The sequence below is a fragment of the Mustelus asterias genome, chromosome 12, assembly GCF_964213995.1.
Source record: "Mustelus asterias chromosome 12, sMusAst1.hap1.1, whole genome shotgun sequence".
Lineage (NCBI taxonomy): Eukaryota > Metazoa > Chordata > Chondrichthyes > Carcharhiniformes > Triakidae > Mustelus > Mustelus asterias.
This window is the reverse complement of record NC_135812.1, coordinates 74,422,828-74,445,516: the sequence shown is the minus strand read 5'-3', so window position 1 is coordinate 74,445,516 and position 22,689 is coordinate 74,422,828. Positions and strand designations below refer to the sequence as shown.

Here is a 22,689-nt window from a genome sequence, read left to right as displayed (position 1 = left end):
ATTCAGCCCATCGAGCCTGCGCTGACAACTATCCCACTCAGGCCTTATCCCCATAACCTCACGTATTTACCCTGCTAATCCCTCTGACTGACTAAGGGGCAATTTAGCATGGCCAATCCACCTAACCCGCACATCTTTGGTTTGTGGGAGGAAATCGGAGCACCCGGAGGAAACTCACGCAGGCACGGGGAGAAAACGCAAACTCTACACAGACAGTCACCCAAGGCCGGAATTGAACCCGGGTCCCTGGCGCTCTGACAACATGTCACCCCTTTAAAATCTTTTAATGTTATTGGCTAGTCGGACAGCCTGATGACATCACTGCTGCTCTACATTGGGAATGACCAAGATAAAGAACAACTCAACCAGTTACATGGAGTGGCACAGATACAAGAGTAAGCAGAGCCTGCCTAGTAGCAATAGAGTGAACAGTTTGGCATCAGTACATAGTGTTGATGATTTTCCTGTGAGTGACTGGAATCTTCTTCTGATGAATAATGTGAAAACAGGCAAGGTAGCACCCATTACAATGGTGTTATTTGTCAATGGCAAAGCTTTAAGAACGGAAGTAGACACAGGAGTGTCTGCTGCAGACCTACAGATATTTCTGAGAAGGCTTCAGCCTCTGAGTTTGAAGAACACGTCAACTAAATAGGCTGTCTACACAGAGAGGCCATTAAGATAGCGGGGATGACCGAAACACTGGTGAGTTATGCGCAACAATATTTCCAACTTCCATTAATCGGGTAGTTAGGACCAAGTCTAATGGGGTGTGATTGGCTTCAAGAATTTAAACTAAACTGGTTGGAAATGTTCAAACCTAAGGGAAGAGGCTTGCACGAAGTAATGTGGAACTATTGGGACACTTTTCAAGATGAACTTGGGAAAATTAAAGACCTAAAGGCAAAAATTCACATAGACCCAGGAACTATTCCAAACCTTTTCAGGCTAGACCTGTGCCCTACACTTTGTTGTAGAAAGTTGAAACCAAGCTATAAAGACTAGAAAAACTAGGTACAGTGGAGCCCCGTTATAACACGATGGTTGGGGTCCATAAAAGCAGGGTCGCGAAAAAAGCGGGGTCGCGCTAAATTTGCCAACTATTAGCGGAAAAAAAAGGGTCCAATGACACCATCACGTTATATGCGAATTCACGCTAAATCGGGGCACGTTAAATCGGGGCTCCACTGTATAATTTAGCCAGTTCAGTTTGCAGAATGGGCAACCCCCATAGTGCCTGTGGTAAAATCAGTCAAAACAGCCCACGTCTGTGGAGACAATAAATTAACATTAAATCAAGCAGCAAAACTGGACAAATAACTTATCACTAAAGTAGAGGATTTATATGCGAGAGTGGTTGGATGACTGTCATATATGAAATTAAATATGAGCCATGCATTTCAACAGTTGGAGTTGGATGATGCTTCCAAAGGTTACATGACTATTGACACTCACAAGGGATTATATCAATATATATGCTTACCTTTCAGTGTTTCATCAGCTTGCGTCATATTTGAAAGAACCACAGAAGGTTTATTACTGCATGTTGTTTTATATTTGGATGACATATTGATGACTGGTGCAACTGAAGAAGAATGCTTGAAGAATCTAGGAGAAGTTCTGAGAAGATTTCAGGAGGTGGGAGTTCACCTAAAAAGAGAAAAGTGCACTTTGCAGGCCAGAGAAATGGCTTACCTCGGCTACCGTGTCGATGCCCAGGGATTACATCCTATGGAGGACAAGGTAAGGGCAATCAAGGAGGCACCAGCCCCGAAGAATGCCCCAGAGCTTAAACTATTCCTGGGGATGGTTAATTATTATGGGTGTTTCCTGCTAAATCTGTTAACATTACTGGCTCCCTTCCACGTGCTGCTGAAGAAACACCAGAAACAGTTGAGGAAAGCACCAGAGAGAGCAGCATTTTGTAAGGTCAAGCAGCTCTTATCTCTTGTCTATCGGTACATTTTGAGCCTTCCAAAAGGTTAGTGCTAACGTGTGATGAATTCCCATACAACATGGGGGCAGTTTAATCTTACAGAATGGATAATGGGTCTGAGAGGCCTATTGCACACATGTCGAGAACCCTTTCAGAAGCTGAGAAAGGCTATTCGCAGATAAAAAAAGAAAGACTGTTATGTATGGAGTGGAAAGATTCCACCAGTATGTCTACAGAAGTGGGGCGGCATGGTGGTACAGTGGTTAGTACTGCTGCCTCACACGCCAGGAACCCGGGTTCAATTCCAGCCTCGGGTCACTGTTTGTGTGGAGTTTGCACATTCTTCCCCGTGTCTGCGTGGGTTTCCTCCGGATGCTCCGGTTTCCTCCCACAGTCCAAAGATGTGCAGGTTAGGTTGATTGGCCATGCTAAATTGCCCCTAGTGTTATGGGATTAGCAGGATAAATATATGGGGCTACAGGAATAGGGCCTGGGTGGGAATGTGATCGGTGGAGACTCGATGGGCCAAATGGCCTCCTTTTGCACTGTAGGGCTTCTGTGATTCTATGAAGACATTTTACTGTTGTAACGGACTACTAATCGGTGCTTGAATGAGTGTGCTGCCATGGTTTCACAGCCATATATTTCAATATGTAGTCTTCCAAATATCCTACTAATTGGGTGTGTAATCTATCATTTGGTATTCCCTTTCCCATAATAACTTGGGGAAAAGCAACAAAGTGGCCTGATTTTTTCCTTTTCTTCACGTGGGACTATTGGATTTCCATTACACAATGAGCATAGAGGGACGTGAATGGGAGGAACTCATGCCCCTAATAAACCCTCCTCAACCCCTGATTTTACACTCATATGCTTAAATGTGAAGAAAAATTTGACTTACTGCCTTACAGGCAGCCACTTCTCCCAACCCGATTTTCCTGTATTCACGGCTTCCAGATGACTCCACAGCCCTGGGCACAAGCACAGTAAAACCTGCCCGAGGGCATTTTCCACACCATTAAACTGCTGGATTCACTCCAGCTTTAATTCTAGTGTCAAAGTTCAAATTGCCACCCATGGTCAAGAAATTTCTGCAAGCAGTCAATATAAAAATATTCTGATGACTCATGAAGCACAATAGCCACTTGGTACAAAATGCTTGTCCGCAAATCACCATCTGAGTTACATGGGCGTTATTAACGTAGGAAAGCAAGCACTGTGGAACATCAAACTGTCAACAAAAGAAATTATCTTTAGTCAGAACCACGCTAATTTCTCTGTTGCAATGCAAGCACAATGAGACAATTCATTGAGCGTTTAACTGATAATCTAGCGAATAGCTTAATCCGATAAACTTTAAGAGATTCAGCAACTCATGGAGTACAGTTTTCAATGAACGCTGACTGATCAGAACACCTGAGCATTGCTGCAGTCTATGGATTTATAATTTCTAGTATCATTCCCCAGTGTAACCACTGTGCATATTTGGAAGGTTTTTATTTTGTAATGAGATCACGATGATTAATATCACAAATGGTTTTGTGTCACAAATTTCGACAAATCGTATCTCGACCCATTCTGAGATTGGAAGCGGCATTGCAAAGGTATAACAGTAATATATGAATGTAGTGTGGAATCTTTCCAATTTATTTAGTGCTCCCAAGGGAAGTGGCTAACTTCAGGTAAACCTCCCACGAAGACAAAGTTGTGAGAGATTTTCCTTGACATCTGAAGGCAATCATGTGACGATTTCAGAATATCTACTGAACACGGCATTCTTTATCATTCATCCCTGACTGGGAATAATAAGATTGAAGCAAATGTCTTCATTTTATGACCCTCATTAATAAGCACCCCTGCAAAAAGACTTTCATTTTAACTTTTCCTGTGTGTATTTAATGGTAACTATTTCATAAAAGGGTCTGCAGTCTAAGAGAGAAAACTCCAGCTATTATATCGCCAGTATAAGGAAAGCGACCATTTTTATATGAGTATTCTGACATTTTACTGAGGCTTGCATTCCTGAAAAATAATGTATTTATTCATCACTGACAGAGGCGTTATTATGTAACATCCTATTCTGATGATCTCATGGACTTTTCATTGCATTTTGGGTTTATATGCTTCTAGATAATTCTAATTTTAATATCCTGTCAGATGTTTGGAATTTCATCCCATACTGCCCCCATTGAAAATGTTTCAGGCAAGCATCCCTCAGAAGATGCATATTACTGATGTACCAGCATGGCAGGATCTTTGCAGTTACATTGGCTTAGATTCCCTGTTAGCAATGAAGAAATGCTGATATCAAAAAAAGCTGGCTGCAAAGTTCAAACTATTTGTGTGGTGCGGATTTCTCCTTTCCCCCCATCTTAATTTGAATCTGCCGCCAAGGCAAGTGGGACTTCCAGGCGTACAGCAACTTAGATGTCCTTCAAGCAGGATAAATAGTCAATTACACTGAGGTATTCATACAGACAGCAAACTGGAAATTTAAAAGCATTGATTATAACTTTTTTATTTCATTTTACGGAGAGTGAAAAAAAGATTCAAACAGACGTGTAGGGATGTGGTAGAAACTGAAATCTTTTAAACAAACTTTAAATTATCATTAAAAATATGTGGGTTTTCAAAATCATAATAGAGAATTTATTCATTTCATATGCATAAAATTAGTTTTTCAGGATTGATGAGGTTGTTTAGCTTAAATATGCTACTATAAACTCAGTTATATCTGAGGGGCAGCACGGTAGCACAGTGGTTAGCACTGCTGCCTCACAGCGTCAGGGACCTGGGTTCGATTCCTGGCTTGGGTCACTGCCTGTGTGGATGATCTCCCCATGTCTGCGTGGGTTTCCGTTGGGTGCTCCAGTTTTCTCCCACAGTCTGAAAGACGTGCCTGTTAGGTACATTGGCTTTGCTAAATTCCCCCTCAGTGTACCTGAACAGGCGCCGGAGTGTGGCGACTAGGGGATTTTCACAGTAACTTCACTGCAATGTTAATGTAAGCCTACTTGTGACACTAATTAATAAACTTCAACCTCTTCTCAAAGGTTTTTATAATCACACACATAGTGGAAGTTCTCACCAGTTTATTGATTCCAAATTAATTATAGTTGGGCGAAGTATAGAATCACTGATAGTGACTTCTGGAATTTTATATTTAACTGATCTGATTTGATTTGATTTATTATTGTCACGTATTAACATACAGAGAAAAGTATTGTTTCTTGCGCGCTATACAGACAAAACATACCGTTCATAGAGAAAGAAATGACAGAGTGGAGAATGTGGTGTTACAGTCATAGCTAGGGTGTAGAAAAGGATCAATTTAATGCAAGGTAAGTCCATTCAAAAGTCTGACAGCAGCAAGGAAGAAGCTGTTCTTGAGTCAGTTGGTACGTGACCTCAGACCTTTGTATCTTTTTCCCGATGGAAGAAGGTGGAAGAGAGAATGTCCAGGGTGCACGGGGTCCTTAATTATGCTGGCTGCTTTTCTGAGTCAGCGGGAAGTGTAGACAGAGTCAATGGATGGGAGGGTGGTTTGCGTGATGGATTGGGCTACATTCACAACCTTTTGTAGTTTCTTGCGGTCTTGGGCAGAGCAGGAGCCATACCAAGCTGATCATGCGCAAACTCAAAAGTTGCTGTCCATTTTAGAGGTTTAATGCCAATTAATACTGAGTGCGGGATTTTCCAGCCCTTCGCGGCAGTGGGGTCCTTTGGTTCTCCAAGAATCCCCTGTGGTACCGTAGACCTTGGCGGGATAGGAAGACCTTGATGGCGGCTAATGTTGAATCACCTCCACCATCAGAAAACATGAGAGCGCTGAAAAATCCTTACTTGACAGTTTTTCTGTCATTCCTACCGCAAAATCCTGTCCCTGCATTGGAATATCTGGAGCAAGATTCTCCAGCCTCCCAACCACGTGTTTCCCACCAGCAGGAGGTAGCGAATTGTTTGCCAGTGGCAGGATTCTCTGGTCCCGCTATTGTCAATGGGAATTCCCATTGATATCACCCCACACTGGCGGGAATCCCATGGGTGGGGGTGCGCTGCCGGCGGGACAGGAGAATCCCATCAACGTGAACAGCCGGAGAATTCCGGCCCTGATGTAAAACATCCATTTTGACACAGGTGTGAGGACAATTTTCTTTGTCAAAGGATTCTAATAAAAAACATGAGACGGAGATTCATTAACCAACTCTGTGTATTGTAAGTGAAACATTATTGTTCATTATTACTTCTTTAAATTGCATATCAGTTATTTTCTGAGTAAGTCTCATTGTCACATCTTGGGAGAGGCTCCTTTGAATAATTTGTAACCCAGCCAATCACTGCTGTTGCATCATAAGTTTCCTCCATTCAAACAATGTCTAATCTTCATTTGTCATAGAGCATCCTGAGATCGCAAAAAAAGCAACATAAATCCATCAGTCATTCATGAACTAGACAGCTAATTTTGAAAAATAAAAGAAAAATCTATCCCACTGTGAAAATATCTTCTTCTTTGCAAACTCAACCAATAGGGAAACCTTTTCAATTATCGTTCTCATCCTTCATCGCACCAAATCTCAGATTTAACCACAATGAATAGAAATGCAAATTTATTTTTTATATACTTTTCCAATTCAATCAAATCAAGTCCAATTCAGAGTCTCAACAAGTTGAGACATTTCCGATCCAAGCTGATAAGACAGGGTATGCGACCCTTTACCCTGTCTTGGGCCTGATCTACATGAGCCAAGCTGATTGGAGGAGGGGGAGGTTTCCTCCTCCAAGGCTTGATCTCATTTGCATCTTAGCCAAAAGGCCGAGATGCCGCTTTTAAAAATTGCTTCATATGAATATGAAGCTTAAATGCAACCCAATGACCTCGACCAAGCGCAGCATCCAATCCATACTACACTTGATCTTAGCCAAAAGGCCGAGAAGCGATGTGTCACATCTACTGTATACGAGGCATTTCATAAACTAACCTTGAAATTTGTTTACCCCTTCAGGTAATTGGTGTAACACATTCACATGTGTCTGGTTTTTGGATGAACATACAAATTAGGAACACGAGTAGACTGCGTGGTCCCTCCAGCCTGCTACGCCGTTCAGTAAGATCATGGCTGCTCTGATTGTAATTTCAATTCCATATTCCTGTCTACCGCCAATAACCTTTCATCCTCTTGCCAGTCAAGCATCCATTTATCTCTGCCTTAAAAGCATTCAGACTCTGCTTCCGCTGCCTTTTGATGAAGAGATTTCCAAAGGCTCATGACTCAGAGAAAAATAACTCCTCATCTCTGTCTAAAATGGACAATCCCTTATTTTTAAGCAATGGCTAATATAGTTTCATATAAACCCCACAGTGCAGAAGGAGGCCATTCGGCCCATCGAGTCTGCACCAACCACAATCCCACCCAGGCCCTACCCCCACATATTTTACCCACTAATCCCTCTAACCTATGCATCTCAGGACTCTAAGGGGCAATTTTTAACCTGGCCAATCAACCTAACCCGCACATCTTTGGACTGTGGGAGGAAACCGGAGCACCTGGAGGAAACCCACGCAGACACGAGGAGAATGTGCAAACTCCACACAGACAGTGACCCGAGCCGGGAATCGAACCCGGGACCCTGGAGCTGTGAAGCAGCAGTGCTAGCCACTGTGCTACTGTGCCGCCCCATACAGTGATGGACATCCTAGGCTAGTGAGTGGGCGCATGAACGACCTCCTTCATCTCAATAGGCTGGAAGATTGAAATGTTCACAAAACATGACCCCATGAATAAGTATAAGTACATTTAATACAGGCCAAATATTTCATAACAAGTTATAGCAAATGCTTAGTCATTAATATATTAATATCATCAACTTCAAATGGTTAAAAACAAAAGTAATATTTACACTTTGGATGCAGAGGGAGCGCACGGTTCTCACAGTCAATGTGAGCAATCAGCACTCACCTCATTTCACTTGCCCTTGCTTTATGCACGTATCACTTCAGCCATACCAGTAGGAAAAAAATTTCGCGGACAGAAATCAGTGGAATGTGGCAGCCCTGCGCATGGGTAACGGTCAACAAAATGTCACATGGGACGCACTCTGAACCCAGATGGGCCGCACTCTGAACCCAGATGGGCCGCACTCAGAACCCGGATGGGCCGCACTCTGAACCCGGATGGGCCGCACTCAGAACGCTGGCTCGGGTCACTGTCTGTGTGGAGTTTGCACATTCTCCTCGTGTCTGCGTGGGTTTCCTCCGGGTGCTCCGGTTTCCTCCCACAGTCCAAAGATATGCGGGTTAGGTTGATTGGCCAGGTTAAAAATTGCCCCTTAGAGTCCTGAGATGCGTAGGTTAGAGGGATTAGCGGGTAAATATGTGGGGGTAGGGCCTGGGTGGGATTGTGGTCGGTGCAGACTCGATGGGCCGAATGGCCTCCTTCTGCACTGTAGGGTTTCTATGATTCTATGATTCTATGAGAAGGGCCGCACTCTGAACCCGGATGGGCCACACTCTGAACCCGGATGGGCCACACTCAGAACGCAGAAGGGCTGCAGGTTGCCCACCAATAATTTAATGTTTTTAATTCTAAACATCTATCTATTTAAATGACCTATGCATATTGCACTCTCCTTATTTGGGCATCACCACGATAACAACATTGTCAGTTTGGAAGCTGCTCAGTTCTACCATTAGATGGAGCTTCACCTGCTAAACTGCCATTATATAGTTTTAGAGTCTTTACACCCCCAAGAGAGAACCAAACTCTCCAACTACAAAATATAAAAAGGCATGTAAATCTATCTCTGCTTACTTTCCCCATCTCATCCATCCTCTATATAAATTATCCATCTATATTATTCCAACTCCATACAATTTTATGCCTTTTCCCTTCTTTCATTAACATTTAAATCAGCCACGCAGAGATCAGTGGTAAATGTGATATTTAGAATAGAATAGAATCCCTACAGTGCAGAAGGAGGCCATTCGGCCCATCGAGCCTGCACCGACAACAATCCCACCCAGTCCCTATTCCTACTTCAGACTGGGTTTTCACCAAGTCGGAATGACATGGGAACCCTTTAAAAATGGCTGGCGGGTCCAGATTCAGGGATTCCCGTCCCCATTCCACAACCTGGTGGCTTCATTGCAGGAATAGGCATGTTCCATTTCTCCGCAATTCTCATTGGAGCTGTGCCATGTTTTTAAAGAGTCCTACATGATTCGCGGCCCCTCAGAGAGAGTTGTGAATCCCAGTCTGCATGAGGGGCCTTTTAAAAGGCAAGTTGCAAAGGTCCTCCCATATCCCCTGTACCAAGCTCTGTCCTTCCACCTAACCCTGTGGCCACTCATGTTCCTATGCAAACTATGGCACTTCCATGACCATTGAACCACTATATAGAGTCTATAACCAAAAAAACTCAATAGTGTATATTGGGATGTGTGAAAAGAAAGCTTTAAAAATAAATAATTGATGTAGGGGCCATAGGCAAGCGTGAAAGGGCAGAACGTGGCCTGGGGGGCATGAGGGGCCATTGGGAGTGGTTGGAAGAGCAGAATTTGGGATACGGGGCATGAGGAGTAGCTGAGGGCAGGAGATGGCATGGCTAGGGATTGTTTGGCAGGTGAGGCAGTGTGAGGGGTGAGGGCTGGAAGGTCTAAAGCTAATTTATTAGTCACAAGTAAGGCTTACATTAACACGGCAATGAAGTTACTGTGAAATTCCCCTAGTTGCCACACACCGGCACCTGGTCAAGTCGATGCACCTAACCCGCATATCTTTCAGATTGTGGGAGGAAACCAGAGCACCCGGAGAAAACCCACGCAGACACGGGGAGAACATGCAAACTCCACCCAAGCTGGGAATTGAACCCAGGCCTCTGGCACTGTGAGGCAGCAGTGCTAACCACTGTGCCACCGTGCCACCTTATGTATTTTCGTTCCAGCTGCGACAAAGTCCCACAGCACCAAGGGGGGTTCTTTGAAACAGTTCGCCTCCACATGCAGCAGGCCCTCAGCCTCCAAAGCCCCTTGCTTGGTTGGCTGGCCCGATTACAGCCCAACCCGCCCGCTCCAGCAACCAAGATCCCGCCTTTGTGGTCACTCTATCCCGAGGCGGATGGAGCCGAGCTGGGCCGAGCCGAGATTTTTCCTGATTCCGAGGTTGAAAATCCATCCACCCACACACTCTCACGAAGGGAAAAACAAAAAAACCCACAAATTTGGGCCAAATTTAGACATTTATGAATATATTTAAAATGGCCAAGTTGAGACTGCAGTATCTGTTAACACTTAACACTTCCTGTTACTTCACAACAGCTTTCCTAAGCTTAACCAGATGTGATAGGAATGTGAGGTATTACATTTTTAAAATCTGTAACATATGCCAACCAACGTTAATTCGGTTCCACAAAATGACACAAATTGGAGCAAAGCAGCTGTGCTTTGAAATGAACAAAAGGCTGCCTGGATTATCACAACCATACTCCTACACAGCTAGGTCACCGAGGATTAGAAATAAATGTTCTAGCAGTTGTAAATCAGTGAGCATTTAACAGTCATTTATAATAATGAGTGCAGCCTTATCAAAGAGCCATGCATGTTTTTTATGCATTCATTTTTAAACAGTATGCATTTCAACAATGATGGTTGGAGTAAACTCACTTTATTTATTATTTATTTAGAGAGAAGTGGCCTTCTTTTATTTGGCAACTTTCACAATCTCAGGAAGTCGTAAATACAGCCAATTATCTACTTCTGGAGAAGCATCACCATTCATGCCATTGAGGCCAAAAAAAAACTCACTGAGGGATATTCAGTGGTCTGTTATCACAGAATCCCGACAGTGAAGAAGAAGCCATTCGGCCCATCAGGTCACTGACTCTCTGACAGAGTATCTTATCCAGGCCCGCTCCCCCGCCCTATCCCGCAACATTTCCCATGGTCAATCCACCTAACCTGCACATCTTTGGACTGTGGGAGGAAACCGGAGCACCCGGAGGAAACCCAGGCATACACTTGATTTGATTTGATTTATTGTCACATGTATTAGTACACAGTGAAAAGTATTGTTTCTTGCACACAGACAAAGCATACCGTTCATAGAGAAGGAAATGAGAGAGTGCAGGATGTAGTGTTACAGTTATAGCTTGGGTGTAGAGAAAGATCAACTTAATGCGAGGTAGGTCCATTCAAAAGTCTAATGGCAGCAGGAAAAAAGCTGTTCTTGAGTCGGTTGGTACGTGACCTCAGACTTTTGTATCTTTTCCCCGACAGAAGGTGGAGGAGAGCATGTCCGGGGTGCATGGGGGTCCTTAATTATGCTGACTGCTTTGCCGAGGCAGCGGGAAGTGTAGACTGAGTCAATGGATGGGAGGCTGGTTTGCATGATGGATTGGGCTACATTCACAACCTTTTGTAGTTTCTTGTGGTCTTAGGCAGAGCAGGAGCCATGCCAAGCTGTGATACAACCAGAAAGAATGCTTTCTATGGTGCATCTGCAAAGGTTGGTGAGCGTCATGGTTGGCATGCCAAATTTCCTTAGTCTTCTGAGAAAGTAGAGGTGTTGGTGGGCTTTCTTAACTATAATGTCAGCATGGGGGGACCAAGACAGGTTGTTGGTGATCTAGACACCTAAAAACTTGAAGCTTTCGACCATTTCTACTCTCTCCCCATTGATGTATACAGGGGCATGTTCTCCTCTACACTTCCTGACGGACAGTCACCCAAAGCAGGAATTGAACCCAGGTCCTTGGCGCTGTGAAGCAGCAGTGCTAACCCACTGTGCCACCGTGCAGCCCTATGTTCCAGGAGAATGTCATTATTCATACCCTGGAACTTCCTCAACACCATTTATATGAAAAATACATGGCAATTTCAGCCTCTCTATACCTATCTTGACAACAAGAACCCAAGTCTAACTTTCAGTGAAGCACAATGGCGCCAAATCAAGCCAATGGAAATGGAAGAAGATACCAAGACAGTAGAAATAGCAGCTGGATAGCTTAATGGAAAGTATGTAGCGAAGAAGAAGAAAAGTGTTGCTCTTTTCATTATTTCGTATCAACTAATTATATTTTTGAGTGTTGCTGAATAATGACACGTTGTCTTACACAAACCAGGACATTCGCAAGAACGCCAACTGTACAGGGAACAACAATTTATACTTCATGAGAAGAGAGTACTGATTAGTTGTAAAGTGGATTCTGATTGATAGAGTCATTGCTTTGAAGAATGCACTAGTTAACTGATGACTGACAGTTAACTGCCAAGCTTTGACTCTGATTAGTCAAGGAATTGTCCCGGGGAATGAACCGGAGGATGGCTATTACCTATTTGGTCTTGTTGAAATAGGGTCAACACACAGGACAGAATTTTCATTCTCTGCTCAGAGTGTTGCTGAGGCGAGTAAAACCAGTGTGCAGCTCGCAGGCTGCACAGCCGACAACCACCTTCACACCAACTGGTAATATAACCCTTTCCTGGTTCTGAGGTTGTGGTTGTGGCAAATCTCAGTGAGGACATCCTTATTGAAGCACAGACCTCTGACACACTGTTCATTGCAGAGCTTCAGGTAGGAAAATTGCTCCCTTAACCGCGGGGCAGACATGATTTCCTGCTGAGAGCCTTACCTCCTCCCCTTCCTCCTCTTCCTCCTCTTCCAGCAAGCCGTCATGTTCTCCATGACCTTTTGTCATGACCTCAAGTCTGGGGGCAACTGGTTCATGCACAGCTCTTGAAGTCAGCAAAGCAAAATCTCCTTTGATACTTCCCACATGACTGCCTGTAAACTTTTAAAATTTGAAACAATAGAAATCACCAAACATTTGTAGAATGATAGCAACAGTCAGAAAAAAGTCAACCAGCAACAACCCAGCAGAGAGTTGATAATTCTTTTAACAGTGCTGTGGGTGATTCTTTTTGCTGCTGAATGTGTGTTTCACTGTGCACAGTTAAAAGAGGATGTTAAGTCCCAAACAGGTACAGCTGACCTCAAATCAGTATTGCAGGCTGATTACTATCGTGACCAGCCTTCTCTGCATTATACCACCCTCACCAATATGGCATCATGACCAGCCCGCTCTGTATACTTCTACCTTACCAATATGGCATCATGACCAGCCTGCTCGGTATACTTCCACCCTCATCAATATGGCATCATGACCAGCCTGCTCTGTATACTTCCGCCCTCACCAATATGGCATCTAGTGTGATTTGCCTCAAAAGTATGCACGCGCACAAATGTCACTTTGGAACTCTAAGTGCCCTAATAGTGCCCGAAAAAAACAGATGCTCAGCTGTCCAATTTCTCAGCTAACATATTTTATTCTGTTAAAGAGAATGTCAAAATTGCAATGCATTAAATTACCTTGTAGAGGCAGTATTTATTATAGGCTCTTGCCTGGTAAAGTTATGCACTTTCTGATGCTTGGCACTATTACTAAGTCAGGTTAGAGAAATCTGTATTTTAGTGAACTTCGTGAACATATGATAGTATATAAAAGTTATTAACAGCTGAATCATTTTGGAGTTACAATAACGGGACCAACTCCAAGTTGATTGAATTTTAATTATACTTTCCATACATACGTTTATCATCAATAACAGTTTATATTTTCTGTTCTCTGTGCATGTATTAAAAAGTATTTTAAAATACTGATTTAACAACACTGAGCATATCACAGTTCGTACATCAAGCCTATTTTATAACTATTACAGCTAAGCTAATGAACTAATGGATTAAAAAATACAGAGTTGAACAACAGAGTACTGCAAACAAAGATCCTGACACATGCAGGATATTTTTCCAGTGTATAAACAGAGTCAATATGGTGAAATATGTAATAAAAACAGAAAATGTTGGATAAACTCAGCAGATCTGGCAGCATCTGTGGAGAGAGAAACATAATTAACTTTTCAAGTCCATGGTACGGAACTGTAGCAAGAAGCAAGGGACTCGAAACATTAACCGTGTTTCTCTCACCACAGATATTGCCAGACCTGCTGAGTTTATCCAGAATTTTCTGTTTTTATTTCAGATCTGCAGCATTTTGGTTTATTATTGCTGAAATATGTAATTCATTATACAAAGGAACATATTATATTCTTTTCATGGAACCATAGAAATTTCTCTACACCCTAGCTATGACTGTAACACTATATTCTGCACCCTCTCCTTTCCTGCTCCCCTATGTACTCTATGAACCGTATTCTTTGTCTGTATAATGTGCACGAAACAATACTTTTCATTGTATCCCAATACATGTGACAATAATAAATCAAATCAAATTAGAATCTCCACAGTGCAGAAGGAGGCCATTTATTTGTTGATGATTGATTTTACTATATCAAACTTGTTCAAGAGCATGGCGTGGATTTTAATTTTCTTTTGATCTATTTCAAGCCTTACCAGTTTCTACTTTTCTCTGCTGGGTGTATTTACTGGTTAGACGGATAACAATAATATTGTTGGAGAGGCAATGGCCTAGTGGTATCATCACTAGACTATTAATCCAGAAACTCAGCTAATGTACTGGGGATCTGGGTTTGAATCCTGCCATGGCAGATGGTGGAATTTCAATGTAATAAAAAACAATCTGGAATTAAGAATCTACTGACGACCATGAAACCATTGTTGATTGTCAGAAAAACCCATCTGGTTCACTAATGTCGTTTAAGGAAGGAAATCTGCTGTCCTTACACGATCTGGCCTACATGTGACTCCAGAGCCACAGCAATGTGGTTGACTCTCAACTGCCCTCCGAGGGCAACTAGGGATGGGCAATAAATGCTGGCCAGTCCCATAAATTAATAAAAATAAAATCATCATATCTTCATTTTTTTGATTACACACGTGCCGCAAACACATCTGTACATTTCCTTCTTGGTATGAAAATGAGTGTAAGAGTGTTGGAATGTTATATCAATCTCCGGACAGAATGAGATCTATGTGTGAACTCATGCTTAATCAGAAATCATTACACAGCTTGCCTGCTGATGACTAACATTGTTCCTTGCTTCTAAAAGTTATTTTGTGCAACATTCTTGCGTTAAAACTTTCCATGAACACTTTTACATATGCTTGTGATGATCAGCCATTATTGTGCTAGATGCCTTACATACATTACAGATTGCATAATGGATGCACTGAAGTGGTCACGGGATGATTATCAGTGACATCAGATATTGTGAGACTGAAACTTGAGGAGTTTACAACCAACATCTGAGCCCACTATTAAACTGTGCCATTGTAGTGACCTTCTGATATTGATTATGGTTTCTGAGGTAGATTATTTTTTGCAAGCGGTTTTCTTGCCAAATGCCAGTGTAGAGGTTGGTGTGGTCTGAGTGCTTGTTGATATTCGCGTAACAGGATGAATAATTAATTGCAGCATGTTTATCAAAGGATAATCTGCCATTGATCACCAAGCTCTTGTCTAATACGGCATCTTCTAGATTCCAGAGTGCCCCTGTTGATATTCTCATTGGCTCACTGAGCAGGTGATTAAGGAAAGAGATAAAAAGGAGACTATTGTGAACTATAAACCAGTGAGTTTAATCTCTGCAGTGAAGGTGGCCACAAACAGACAATTGGAACATACAGGATGGCTATCCAAAATACCTTTCGAAAGCAGCGGTCAGGTTTGAACAAACACACCCAGTTTTGGAAGAGGTCAGCAGATTGATCAGCAGGTCCCAGTAAACGATTTTCCTGTAATTGATTTCAATGCGATGCAGCAATTAAAAGGGATGAGGAGTGGAACTAGTTAAATTGCTTTTGCAGACAGCAAAAAGGCTTGTTGAGGCTGAATGGCTTCCTAATAATTGTATGAAAACCAAAAGAAAACAATTATATGAATTAGACCCCGTGACCCTAAGGAGACGGGACATGTTGTACGTTAGTGCCTTTTAAGAACAGAAAAATATGAGGCATCCATATATAGCAGCATATCCTCTGCGAGTCGTGCCAAGTAAGAACTTGCTCTGCTGCAATATTCATTCATCACATTTGAAAATGCATTATTTCCAGTATTACAATACAACCAGAAAATATAATTACCATGCTTAGACATTTTTCGTACAACAAATATAAGTAGATTAGTTCAAAGAGATGGATCAAATGTCCTGTTGCTTGTGACTGCCTACTGCATCAAGTTAAGAGATATCCCTTAACAGGAAGGTAAGCAGCTTTAAGAGCGGGATTCTCTGATCTTGATCATTTCTGCCCTGCTGCCAGCGAGAACGGAGAATTTGGCACTCAGCCAAAACTTCATTCACTGCAGCAGCGCCAGAGAATCCCAGCCGTGGGCGAGATCGGAGAATCCCGGCGTAAAATGTCACTTCTCCTTTGAAGGTTACTAAGCATAACATTCAGCTGTTACCAGATAGCAAAGGTTGCTATTGTTTGTAGACTGTGGTATTTTTAACTTCTCTAGTGAGAAAGGTACAAGGTTATTTTGGGAGAATGTTTTCATGCACCTTTGATCACTCTGTAGGGTTGCCTTTTTTTTGTTGTTTACACATGGTGATAACTTGTTCTTTTCACGCACTAAGGAATGCTACCTAACCAATGGCAGCTTCAGCATGCCTTCAAGTATCACATAGCATCTTCAAGCAACAGTGCAAATGTGGCAAATGTAAATCTCAAAAGTTATTAAAAGAAAAGCCAACACTTGTGTCGATCTCTTATGTATGAATCATTTGTCAAACTCCCTGGTTCATCTGAACCGCTTGGCTATATTTTTGCATTGTAACTCAGTACGTATTTGCTATCGACAGAGTATTTTTTCAAATAAAATCTGCCAAATTTCCTTTTTGATTGAAAAAAGCTTATACTTTGGCTTAAATAAATTCAGTTATGATTATTATTTTCTATCCTGAGAACTGACCGTCCTTTCAGCTGGCTTGTGATCATTTACTCATGATCAAAAGTACTCAGATATTTAAGGCAGCATTTAGCCCAGACACTGGGAGTCTCACCCGCCGACTAGATAGCTGGTGAAAGCCCAGCGTCACCTCCTGTTGGGGAAGACCCATTGTATGAAGTGTCAGTGGCGTGCCTTCCCAGGCATCAAGGACACCGGCGGACAGAAATCCCTTGCCTGAGGGCTGTCAGCCAATGAGGCCAGCAGTTCTCCAATGCAGGCAGTGTCACTGGAAACAGTGGTACTTGCCAGCAACGGACCTAATTGTAACCCAGGATCAGCAAGCGACCCAGGCCACAGGTGAGTGAGGACATGATTGGGATCACAAGCATGGAGGGGGGGGAAGGGGGGTGGGGGCACAGTGTGGGTGGCAGAGAGTCAGAAGAAAAGGTGTAGGTGGCTTTTAGCAGCTTAACCCTTCCCAAGGCTATATCTTTTGTTCAAGCACTGACTTCCTGACAATGAGAAACACCATGTCTCCCCCCCTCTTAACCCGCCTCCCTCCCTCCCACACAATCCCCCCACCCCACCCCCCTCCCCAACCCCAACTTGAGAATCCGTAAGCAAATATGACAGGGTTTGCTTTCTGGGCTCCCTGTGTGGTGACTGCCTCACCCGCCATTGGTGGGATTGTTGTCGGTGCAGGCTCGATGGGCTGAATGGCCTCCTTCTGCACTGTAGATTCTATGATTCTAGGTGAGTGGTGACAAGAGGAAGAGAAAACAAGGGAGAAAATCCTTTTGATTGGTGCTATCCACGAATGTTTTGTTGTTTTTAAGCAGTTCTGATCTACTATCTCATACGCCAGTGTTTCTCAGAAACACTCCTGCCCTCCCTTTTCCTTTCAAACTTGCATAATTTTGCAGGGACATTTTTTAAATTTCTTAAATGCTTTTCAGACCACGCTTTAACATTCCGAAGGCTGCTCGCTTCCAGTGTGAAATCTCTAGACAATACGTAGCAACGGGCAATGCCCTAACATCACACCTGTAAATAAAAGTTGCCAAACTCTCCCTGGCTGGGCAGCACTGATCCTCCCACCTGTCTCCCAACACACATATTATTGAAAAACTGCACTTTATATCACCTCCTATTATCGCATCGGAGTGCTCTGGTATTCATCAAATCTAAAATAACGACTCCCTGTGTTTTGCATGCAGAAGCGCTGATATGTTAGAGGGCAGTGTTATTCTGGCAGATTTCTACTACTTGTGTACATTTTCATTCAATTTCTGGTGAGGTTTCCTTACAGAGGCTAGCAGAGATTTTATTTTTGTGATGTGGGGGGCAGAGAATGATGGAACATTGGTTTACAAAGACTTTCGGTCCATTTCAGACAATTTGGAATGAATGAGGTATGTTTTATTCATTTGGTGGCATCTAGTTGAGACAGCATTTATTATTTATTAGTCACAAGTAGGCTTACATTAACACTGCAATGAAGTTACTGTGGAAATCCCCTCGTCGCCACACTCTGGCACCTGTTCGTGTACACTGAGACCAATGCACCGAACCAGCATGTTTTTAGTCTGTGGGAGGAAACCGGAACAGCCGGAGGAAACCCACGGGGAGAATCGCACAGACAGTGACCCAAGCCAAGAATGGGTCCCTGGCGCTATGAGGCAGCAGTGCTAACCACTGTGCCACCGTGCTGCCCTAACTGCTGATATGGGGAAATCTGAGCCAAAATGCATTGTTCCATGTACATCATTGAATGAATGAGCTCAGGATGAATCTTGAGGATCCATCGCCTCATACTAGCATATAAAATCGATGGGCAGGAATAGACCAGTTGGCCCATCAAACATGTCCCACACCCCATCCCACCATTGCTTCCTCTGCATACCCACCCCCACAAAAAGGCTGAACTATAGGCCCAATTTTGTAACTCTGTACAATAGATGGCTTTTCAGTGATTTAAAACTTTGCCCATATAAGCAAAAAGATTGGGCGTTAAGTCTGTGGAAATGATTCTCTTAGCATGAAGTAAAGTGTTCTGTCCCACTCTGGCCACAGTGAGACAATGGTGACAAATAGGAGACTGTTCAGAGAAGTACCATGTGTCTATTATTATAACACTGAGTTATAAGAAAAGATAGGAGATGCTTCAGCTTTTTTGGCCCTGAAATGAAAGATAGTAGATAATTCGGAACAGGTCAGAGCAGAGCTTCAACTTCAATGGCAACTGTAGAAAATTAAAACATACGTTCAAACTAGTGAAGGGAAAATTTTGGATTCGGGTCAGGAAGATTTTGATAAAAAGAGCAATCAGAAATGAAAAGGACTTCTGTGTGAAGTAGTTGATGTGAAAAGACTCGCATCCTTTAGGAACCAGGATCACAGAATTGTTGTGGTGCAGAAGGAGGCCATTCTGCCCATTGTATCTGTACTGGCTCTGCAAATGAACTTAGTGTTATTTTCCCGCCTTCTCCTCTCATCTGAAAAGGAAGAATTTAGTGTCATAGAATCTTATAATGCAGGAGGAGGCCATTGAGTCTGCACCGACCACAATCCCACCCAGGCCATACCCCCACATATTTACCCGCTAATCCCTCTAACCTACACATCCCAGGACTCTAAGGGGCAATTTCTAACCTGGCCAATCAACCTAACCCGCACATCTTTGGACTGTGGGAGGAAACCGGAGCACCCGGAGGAAACCCACGCAGACACAAGGAGAATGTGCAAACTCCACACAGACAGTGACCCGAGAATCGAACCCAGGACCCTGGAGCTGTGAAGCAGCAATGCTAACCACTGTGCTACCGTGCCATCCCTGAGCAAGGAGGTCATGATGGAGGGTTATCTTTTCATGCTTTAATCTTTCAACAGAATCTCCATAGAAGCTACCAACAACAGATCACAAAACAGCCCCAACATCTTAGAAGGATTAACTGTGGAACTACAGTTTAAATGAATAGCAATTTCATATTCACCATTTAAGTGCAATGACAAATATTAGTACATTTGACATGAAAGCACAAGTCTCTTATCATTCATACTTATGAGAACAATCGAGTTCCAACAGCTCTTAAAAAGAATCACTGGGTTCTATTCACAAAGAGTGGTTATATTCACTGAAGTACAAATATTTTTATTTGAGAAACGTATCCTGCCAAAACCTCCATCAAACATCATGATTCATTTTGCAGTGTGATTCTCCACCCTGTTACCACAATGTTTTGTGTAGTCTGCACCTCAGTCTCTATGTTTGGCTGGGCATTGATTGTTTCTATGGTCTACATTAGGGGTTCCCAAACAGCTGGCTGGTGACCCCCATTGGGGTTGTGAGTCTAAGGTCTTGGGGTTGTGAGCTCTGAAGCAACTATGGCAGCTGTGGAACTCTGACTGAGTGGCCTATTGGACTGGTCTCTGAGGGCTGATTGCTCTGACAAAAGAAGGCCTGTGAAATGGTAGGTGAGCTTTTTTTTGGGGACTAAATCGGTTGTTTCATCAGCTGCGCACAACGCTTTACTCCCCCTTCTTACCCCCGCTCAACATCTAAAGCCTCTCTTCCGACTGAATTTTCACTCCAGAGTCCCACGCAGCCTGAGGCATTAAAATGGGGTCACTCTTCTGTTATTGTGAGTTTATTTAGGGATTTGTTGGCTTCTCACTCTCAAAGAGGTCTTTCTGGAGGCAAATGGTCTTTTTTTCAAATATATTTATTTACCAGTAACTATTTACACAGGTTAAATGAAACCAAGTCATAGCTGGAGCAGCTCTCTGACATGCTTCACACGCATCTCCTGTCAGTGAACGACATCGCTGGGCGTACTTCCCACCTGTGGACCTTTTTCCTGCCACAGAGGGAACATTGTAAAATGTCGATTGGCACCATTTCAGGGCGTTTCCCTGGTCGCTGCTTTGCTGTACATTCAGCTCCTTGTGCACATGCTCAGTAGCTATTATTAGAGTTAACCCTTTACTCTATAATGTCCCCCCAATCTTCATCCCCACACTAGTATACACACATTCTCCTACCACAGTGGTTAGCACTGCTACCTCACAGTGCCAGGGATCTGGGTTCGATTCCAAACTTGGGTCACAGTCTGTGCGGAGTCTGCACATTCTCCCCGTGTCTGCGTGGGTTTCCTCCAGGTGCTCCGGTTTCGTCCCACAGTCCAAAAGATGTGTTGGCTAGGTGCACTGGCTGCGCTAAATTCTCCCTCAATGTACCCAAACAGGCAACGAGGGGATATTCACAGTAACTTCACTGCAGTATGAGTGTAATCTGACTTGTGGACACTAATAAATAAACTTTAAAACTTTTAATGCTGTAACAAATGAAGTATTATGCAATGCCTTAACCATGAACAAATCAGATAGTCAAAGACACAGATGAAGACTATTCAGAAGGACAATATGATGGTTGTCCAGCTACAAGAGTCATAGCTTCATAAAACTTGTCCATGCCGTCCAGTTTTTATCACTAAGCTAGTACCAATTGCCCACCTTTAGCCCATATCCCTTTATACCCATCTTACCCATGTTACTACTGTAGGAGTTTCTTCTTCTGGTAGGTGGTGGTTCAATTTGCATGCTCTCTTCAGTGTGATTTGCTCCTCAGTGGGCCTGAACATGTCCGCAACATCAAAACGTAAAGCAAGGTTCAGGATTTCCTCCTGTGACAATTATCGATATCAGTGGCATCCTGGCTATCATCCTCTTTCCCCAAAGAGCAAATTAAGGTCTAGAATGTCATCCTGTGGTGGGTCACCTTCATCCTTGGTGCACATGTTTACGCTGCATTGAGCCTCACCTCAAAGAGATCTACAATCTCCTCATGTGGTCGTATGGCGTTTTGTCTATGAAGACTGGTTCACAGCATGCTGAGTCAACTTGCGCTTCTTCAATGGAGGTTCCTTCTGTTTCTCCTGCTGCCTGGCAAGTAGATTTTCTGGAATGGCAGACCACTTTAAAGTGCTCCAATTTGCCATACCCAGAGCACAGCATAATTTGGATGGGACATGTTTTCCACCTGCAGACCTTTTTCCTGACATGCTTCACACGCATCTCCTCTCAGTGAATGACATCGCTGGGCATACTTCCCACCACAGAGGGAACATTGTAAAATATCGATTGGCACCATTTCAGGGTGTTTCCCTGGTCTACATCCACATGTTGAACAACTTCATTAGGCTGTTCTTGAGAAATTTCCCTCGCATTATAAACAAAATCCTTATGCTTCCTCCACTATTCAGTCTGTATCTACAACCTTGCTTAAATTTAAATCTTCTCAAGATTTTAAGAAGTCAGAGAAATTGCCAACTAAAATACCAGTGACTATTCTGTCTCTGATCTTTTTGTGATCCAAAATCACAATTTTTGAAGGAACTCTCCAAACAATATTTGTCTGAAGACTGAACTATCAGTCAAAATGCTCCAAGGATATCCTCATACGAGGCTGTCTCTTCAATCAACACCACCACCTCCCCGCCACACCCCCCACACCCGCCCCCCACCCACACACGCACGCACGCATCCTCATGCACCCCTGTCCGATCAGCACATCGTCTGCTATGCTCCCAACAGCATATAACAAAGTGCTAGCTTGACCTTTGTTCTTTTTATTCGCAAGACCTGTGGCATTGCAGTGCTGCGTAAAATGCCAATGCAAATTTTTCCACTGCTGAGCCTGTCTGGGGCCATCTATAAGCTGAAAGGGTTCTGGTCAGGGCAAAGTAGTAACCATTTCTCACCCTGGTTCCACACTGCTTGTCATGCTGGTGCTGGGCTGCCCTTGTTACTTAATCATCTTTAGTGTGGTTGCTGAATTGGCCTCCAAGTTCTTCACTCGCTGCTCTGCACTGTTGCTGGGCTTCACTTAAGGC

At 43.2% G+C, this 22,689-nt stretch overlaps 1 protein-coding gene and 1 non-coding gene across 2 annotated transcripts in view; one reads left to right on the top strand and one right to left on the bottom strand.

The window, feature by feature from the left end:
- Positions 1-1,572: 1,572 nt before the first annotated feature.
- Positions 1,573-22,689, top strand: part of LOC144502036 (uncharacterized) — a 50,606-nt gene continuing 29,489 nt past the window's right edge. The window contains exon 1 of the mRNA XM_078226048.1: positions 1,573-1,981. Coding sequence (XP_078082174.1) covers positions 1,573-1,981 — 409 coding nt within the window. The remainder of the gene's footprint in view (positions 1,982-22,689) is intronic.
- Positions 6,683-6,875, bottom strand: LOC144502102 (U2 spliceosomal RNA). Its single transcript, XR_013499259.1, has one exon. It is a non-coding gene; the product is annotated as a U2 spliceosomal RNA (small nuclear RNA).